This window comes from Odontesthes bonariensis, chromosome 6 (assembly GCF_027942865.1).
Source record: "Odontesthes bonariensis isolate fOdoBon6 chromosome 6, fOdoBon6.hap1, whole genome shotgun sequence".
In the NCBI taxonomy this organism is placed as follows: domain Eukaryota; kingdom Metazoa; phylum Chordata; class Actinopteri; order Atheriniformes; family Atherinopsidae; genus Odontesthes; species Odontesthes bonariensis.
Window position 1 is genome coordinate 26,294,286 of NC_134511.1, and position 7,090 is coordinate 26,301,375.

Consider the following 7,090-nt stretch of genomic DNA (forward strand, 5'->3'; position numbering starts at 1 on the left):
CGTGTCTGGGTCAGTGACATCATCCGGAGGTGCACTCAGCTCGGAGAATTTCACCGCCTTCTCCAGGATTTGCGTCTGGATAACGGCCGCTTCCAGCGGTATTTCAGGCTCACCAGGACCCAGTTTGATGACCTGCTCGGGAGGATCGGTGCCGTGATCTCTCGGCAGGACACCAACTACAGACGATCCGCAGCTGAAATGGAGCGCCTGTAGCGCCTCAAAACCGTCATTCGCGCCGCCGGCTCGAATTTGCGTCTTTGCATTGACTTTGTATGTAATCACGTCGCGCGAAAAATTTGCACCGCGTCCAGTCTGAACGCACCGTAAGGACCACGAAACATTGTCTTACAGTTATTTTTCCTTGCTTGTTCAACTTTTGGCCATACACCTTTTCTTGCCTCCATGTCTTCTTTGATGAGATCTTCTGCAAATCGAATTTTGAGATCTCTGCAGACGGAATGATGTTTTGTTGTTCGCCAGAGTTCATCTCTGTAGATTCTTCCCACGAACTGTTTAAAAAATTTGGCAAAGACAAGGACGATCGGCGTTTTTTGGGCCGAGTCGGTGCACCGTGTCGAGAATTAAGTCTATCTTCTCCTTCCAGTGTGGAGCAATTTTGATGATGATGTCCACGACGAGTGCTCGAGTGTTTTCCTCTTTTTCTTCTTTGAGACCGTTCAGTCTTAAGTTCCACCGTCTTTTGTATCGTTCCACTTCTGCGGTTCTCTTATCCAAATCTGTTGCTCTTTTCTCCAACTCTGCGTTTTTCTCATTCAAACGCTTCACTTCAACTTCTAACTTCTTGGCTTTTTATTTACATTCTTTTATTTCAGCAGAGTTAAATTCCACAGCTTTGGCGATGTTAGCTATAGTTACCGTGTTTTGTTTCAGCTCCGATTTGAAGTCCGTCATCATGTCCTTGAGGCTGCCGATTGCCTCTAAAGTTGCAGTGTAGGAAACATGGTCTGCATTGGAATAGGACCTGGCACTTTCGTCTGGCTTCGGCTTTTCTGTGGCGCTGGCGGTTTCGAAGGCGAAGTTAAGCTGTTTACGCCCTTGGCATTTGTTTCCATGTCTTCCGGCATACAGAAAGAACGTTTTAGCTTTAGCGCTAGCAGTAGCTTTAGCAATGACTTTGGCCATGGTTTCATAGCAGTTCTTAAGTGTTTGGAGAGATTCAACAAAGATCAGGACATTGTCCTTTGATCGGTATCTGTCAGAGAGATAATCTTATAGAATGTTGGTCTTAATTAAGCATTTTTAGGGTTTTATTACGCAGGATGATTACCATAAGACTGCTCAGCTCCGCCATCTTGCCAGATCCCACCAGAGGGGTGTTCCACGAAGCTGGATTAAGGGAAAGCCTGGTTTATCTCATAGTTCTGGCTAATCTAAGTGTAAGAGCAGATCAGTACCCGCTGAGTAACCATGGTAACTTATGCCGCTGAACTAGACTGCTCCCATGGATGCATTATATTACATACTTTTTCAAAGATTTTGCTGCCTTTAAATTGAGAAACTGTATTTTCAAAAAGCATTTTCAGTTTCAACATTTGCTATATTGCCTTTGCACTATTTTCTAATAAATAAAGATGATTTTAAAATAACAGTTTTTATATATATATGGATACACAGTGTGGAGACCGGTTGCACTCCTTATGGACACAATAATACAATTGAATGTAATATGTCTTTAATCACCATGACAAGCTATCTACAGCAATGCATTGAAATTTTCACAGGAAAATTATTTAGATAAATAAATTTGACTATTTTTCAGTAATCACTATCTTAACCTCTTGTTTTGTCTTCAACTTCACATATATTTGTGAAGTTTCCCAACATCTGAATTTGATATTTGCACCACCAGTGCTGTTCAGCTATGCCGGGAGATGGCACATATACATGCAACAGTGACAAGCTCAAATTCAAGAGAGTAGCTGGCTGAGGGGAAGCAGGATGGGTTTTTCTTGAGGACAGGCATCCTGAGGGATACAGGGATGGTCTCTAGACCAAAAGCATGGTCAAGTCCCCCACAGGAGTGACTGGTGTGGCAGGTGGCTTCATGGATGACCTGAGGTATGCGGTTCAAGTTGATGTTCTCCCTGTTAAGTGATAAAGAGCAGGGAGAGATGAGTGACAGGTTTTTTTCATCCATCCATCCATTTTCTACACCCACTTAATCAAATTCATGGTCGTGGGGAGCTGGAGCTCATCCTTGCTGTCTTTGGACAAGAGGTGGGGTACACCCTAAAGTGTCACCAGTCCATCACAGGGCTACACAGAGACAAATGAAACAAATGACCATGCACACTTACGCTTAACCGAGGGACAATTTAGAAGCACCAATTAACCTAACATGCATGTTTTTGGATGGTTGGAGGGAAGCTGGAGTTCCTGGAGCCAACCCATGCATGCTCAAGGAGAACATCCAAACTCCACACAGAAAGGCCCCAGCCGGGATTGGAACCAGGCACCCTCATGCTGTGAGGCAACAGTGCTAATCACCATACAGCCTGGCTTTTTGTGAAGCCATGTGTACATTTAAGTTAAGAGTTAATTTGGCAGATGCACAGTCATATACTGTGGAAAGGTCCTTGGCTTAATCAGAACGCATTGAATTAATTCCTAATTGATTCATATGGTCAGATGGTTTGTTTAATTTACAGACATAGACAAGTTCATTCATCCTGAAATAACTTTAAGCACATACATATCAATACTCCCTGTGAAGAAAGATATTTGAATTGTCATGTTGTAGTATTGTCTAACTTCTGCAAGGCCCTGGTTTACTAAGTTGTGCAAATTAGTGTCTGGTCACAAATCAGAGAGAATGCCACAGGGAGTGTAGTAACATCCAAAGACGACACTATTGGCGTGTTTCCACTAGCTTGCTTCGGCTCGGCGCGCTATTGCGTGTTTCTACTAGCACGCAGTACCTGCAACCGGGTAGATTTTCCGTATCACCTCAACCCTGGTTCCAAGCGGGTCGAAGCGTTACTAAAACGTGACGTCAGCCGACTGCCTTCCACTGATTGGCCGATGAGTGTCGTCACTTTTTGACGACACTATCTGAGTGTCGTCAGTTTTCCTCCCTACATTCACCTGCTAGCCCATGCGCAGCACAGGAGATTTAGTTATACTGATGATTAGATTAGATCCTTAAGATTTCTTGGCTTAGCAATTTAAAAAAATAATTAAACTGGTGGGTTTATTTGGAATTAATTAATTAATTAATTAATTGAACTATAATGATTTGCATGGAATTAGATTTTTACTGGATTATAGTGATTTGGATTATGATAGGATTTAATTGAATATATGTCACACCTGTTTAGTAGGTGTGGCATATATTCATTGAGGTGACATATGTTATGTACTAAAGCTAGATAAATAAACTTGATTTGATTCAAGAGATATATAGCACTTACACGTAGCTCCAGGTTGCGATGCTGCGCTCGTTGATTTGGCTGGGTAGGTTAACCAGCTGGCTGTAGTAGTCCTGCAAGTTGTATGTGCAGAATGATTCATCAACACACTGGCTGCTCAGTGGCATGGCCAGACATCGGTGAAAGACCAGGATGCATATCAGTAAGACACACAGTAGCTGCAAAAAGAGAAAAAAACAGGGGCTCTCTGTGTTAGTTCCCTGGAATGTCGATTGCTTTCCATTTTAGGCAGTAAAACTAGCTACAGCACCGAGTTTAAAAAAACTGTCATATACATCAAGCCAGCTTGATCTAATTCCTATTATGACTTATTTAATTGCTTGTTGATAAAGTGAGTTTCTGAGTTTAAACTGTATTTTATCTGAAATGATGACACTGCGACTAAGAGTTTGACAACATTTTTTACATGAAACACTAATGAACACTAATGTAGTCAATCTTGTTGTTATACCTTGGAAGTTTATTTAGTGTAGATCATGTCATCATACGATATGTTTTTCAAATAGCACATACTCATTACATAATTTTGTAGATGCTTTAAATCCCAAGTGACTTATTAGATACTTAGACTGGGAACAAAGAGCAACCTTCCAATTAAAGGATAACCACTCTATTCCATGACTCATTTGTATGCAAAAAATATCCTTTTTGCAATTTTTTTTCAAAGCTCTAGTGGTAACTTAGCATTTCAAATCAAAACATGATCTGTTTTTTTGGGGGTTTTGGGTTGGCTGTTTAGTTGTCGCTAAACCTTTTTTTTTTAATTGCCTAAATCTGACTAAACATGAACTGAGAGCGAAGCTGGAAACTTGCACTACACGGTACTTTCAAGGGACTCAATCCAAAATCTCTAAGACCAAGCCAGGTAAAAAACAACTTTGTATATCATTCCTCATTATTGGTAATGTTTGCTAATCGATGTGAAATATTGATATATCTGATTGACACAACCTGATTTAACAAAATAGCAGTATTTAATGTGCCAGGAATGAGTTGAATAAGAGTTAAACTGAGAAAAGCTTTGACAGACAGTAAATTACCTAAACAAATATTTTTTGCACTGGTCAATAAAGTACGGAGCCATAAAATACAAAAAATAATTTTTGTATATTTTACGCACAAACATTTTTATAGATACAAATCACTGGCAGCTAGTAATTCAAAGTAGTAATACCAATAGCTCTCCATCTTTCTTTCCTTTCTTAGTTTCAAGGAAAAATTCAAACAGGGAAACAACCAGTTTCTTTAAGTTTTTGGCCATTTTATTTAGCCCTTATTTCGGAAAACTTCAGAAAGTTCCAGCACATTTTTTAAAAAGAGATTGTGGTAGAATAGAATAGCAGTGCCACATTCCATGTTTTGCTGATTAGACCAGTATAGCACCAGAATAAATTTGATTTAAAAGCAGTCTGTTGCTTTACTTAAAAAGGGGTTCTAAAATAATTTAAAACAACTATAAAAATAAAATGAATTACATAACCCCTATTCAAACTTGGCTGTAATTCTTTCTGCACTTGAACATTTTCAGTGCAGTTCCAATCATGCAGCAGTCTGTTGCCCATAATGGGATTCAAATCAAATTCTCTGTTTCTGTGGTTGATCATGCACAACGCCTGTGTGCATCAAAGATTTGCACACACCCTTATCCTTTCATGTGCAAAGTGTTTAAATTCTGTAACTCTGTAGATCCAACCCACCACAGCCAGCAAAGACAGCAAGGTCTAACTTTAAGGGTTGCTACAACAAGCTAAATGTTGTGTTGACCAACGCAAATCCATTACGACATTTTGAAATTATCATTGTTCATTGGTTAGAGTGAATATTTTTATTTAGAATGTCTCTTTTTTTGTTTTTGCCAGTAATAGTTTAGCACAAAAAAGATAAGCTGCCTCAAAACCCATTTAAAGATAACAGCCCGTCCTCAACCATATAAACTTTATGTAAAATATATACACACACTCATTCTAAAACATCAAGTATTAAGATGCCTTAATTTGCTAAATGAATTGTGGATACTATGCACTGGCTCCAAAAGACTCCCATTTAAAAAGCTTTCATTTGTCTAATGAAATATAATTACATGAAATCTCTCATAAACATTACTCTAACTTTGCCAGATATTATTATCTTGATTAAAACTTGCACTGTGCTAGGAATCATTTTGAAGGAAAAAAAAATCTCTAGCTTAAATCTCATATTTTGTGGTTATTTTTGGCTCCATAAAGACCAGGATAGTGATGACCAAATGCTGAACTCAATAACTGCCATTGTACTGCTATTTGTTTGACTATTTGTAGTTGCTTATTATGTAGGATTTGTCTTTGTAATGAGCAATTAGCTTTCTAAGTCCTGTGGTCTAACCTGGAGTATAAAAAAAAGCTGAAAGGTTGCAGAGATTAAATAGAACATCTTTGCCATGAAAGAAAAAAAAGAGGAATGCACCCTGAACAAATTCTGCAACTAATTTATGTGTACCCTTTCACAAAAACAAAGATTTACAAAGAACAATAAGCAACATAAGTACATCCCTAATGATCCCCTAAAGGGGCTAAAATAAATGTAACAAGAATACAACATGATATGACATGATAAAAACCTGTAACAAAACATTAATTACAGTAATATTCTAATTATTCCCTTGATCTGGTTTGAATAGTAGATATCTTTGCATGACATCAAAGATAATGTATTATTCCAACTAAAACTGGACTTAAAAACACAAATACACAAGTGTTAAATGTTTTCAGAGCACAATAAAATTATATATGAATGTATGTATATATATATGTACACATGTATATGCTAAAAATGAGCTAGGTGTGGTTGTGAAATGGTTTTCATTACCATAATAATATAGATGGGTTTCTTACCTGGCGCTGTTCCATAGTTGTTCCAAATTGCAGTTCCAAGTTTATGACAGGATATTGGTGCAGTGGAGATTCCAATTTTGTCTTTGATAGCTTGATAGTGTGATTGGTTTTTATTTAGATTATTGTTCTTTGTTAGTTTGTTTCGTTTTATTTTCACAAGTCGTCAATGTTGGCTTGGAGTCTATCTGTAACTTGTTCCTGGACCTGCCTCTATTTATATGCCCTTTTCTTGTCAAGATTTCTGCCAGCTCATGCTTATTCACATTGGTGGAGAGCATGGTAATTGGGCCATCAACATCCAAGAGGCTGGAGTGGCTGATTTGGATGCTGGAGGTTAGGGGTGGGGGTGATGACATTTGGTCCGAATTATATTGCTTTTCCTGTCATTAGCATTTAGCCTTGACAGATTAGCCTTATTTTAATCAGAAATGTCAGTATTCGGTTATGAGACCAGGTAACCAGTGGAAGGCCACACAACCCCCTCATTTATCTAAAAAGCTTTAAGAGCAAGAGGACCCTGAAAGTGCTGCCTTACTCATCCAGTATGACCTCGTGTCATTGTCTGTCTGACTCAGCTCTAGTTTTAAGTTTTTAAAAAGAATACAAATGAAGTCACTCTTGAAGTGTTTTGAATATTTTTCAAAAGTTCAACTTCATGGTTTGTTCATGAATTGCCTCTTTTTTAAGAGTTGCCACCATTGAGGCATATACACTGTATTGCCAAAAGTATTCACTCAGCCATCCAAATAATTAAATTCAGGTGTTCCAATC

General features: G+C 38.4%; 1 protein-coding gene across 1 annotated transcript; it reads right to left on the minus strand.

Annotated features, from left to right (window-relative positions):
• Positions 1 to 1,676: 1,676 nt before the first annotated feature.
• LOC142382944 (uncharacterized) lies at positions 1,677 to 6,499 on the minus strand. The gene is made up of 3 exons (XM_075469070.1): positions 6,320 to 6,499; positions 3,432 to 3,607; positions 1,677 to 2,105 (listed from the first exon to the last, which is right to left on the minus strand). Exons 1-3 carry the CDS (start codon positions 6,332 to 6,334, stop codon positions 1,877 to 1,879), a joined length of 420 nt encoding a protein of 139 aa, XP_075325185.1. The 5' UTR covers positions 6,335 to 6,499; the 3' UTR covers positions 1,677 to 1,876.
• Positions 6,500 to 7,090: the final 591 nt, after the last annotated feature.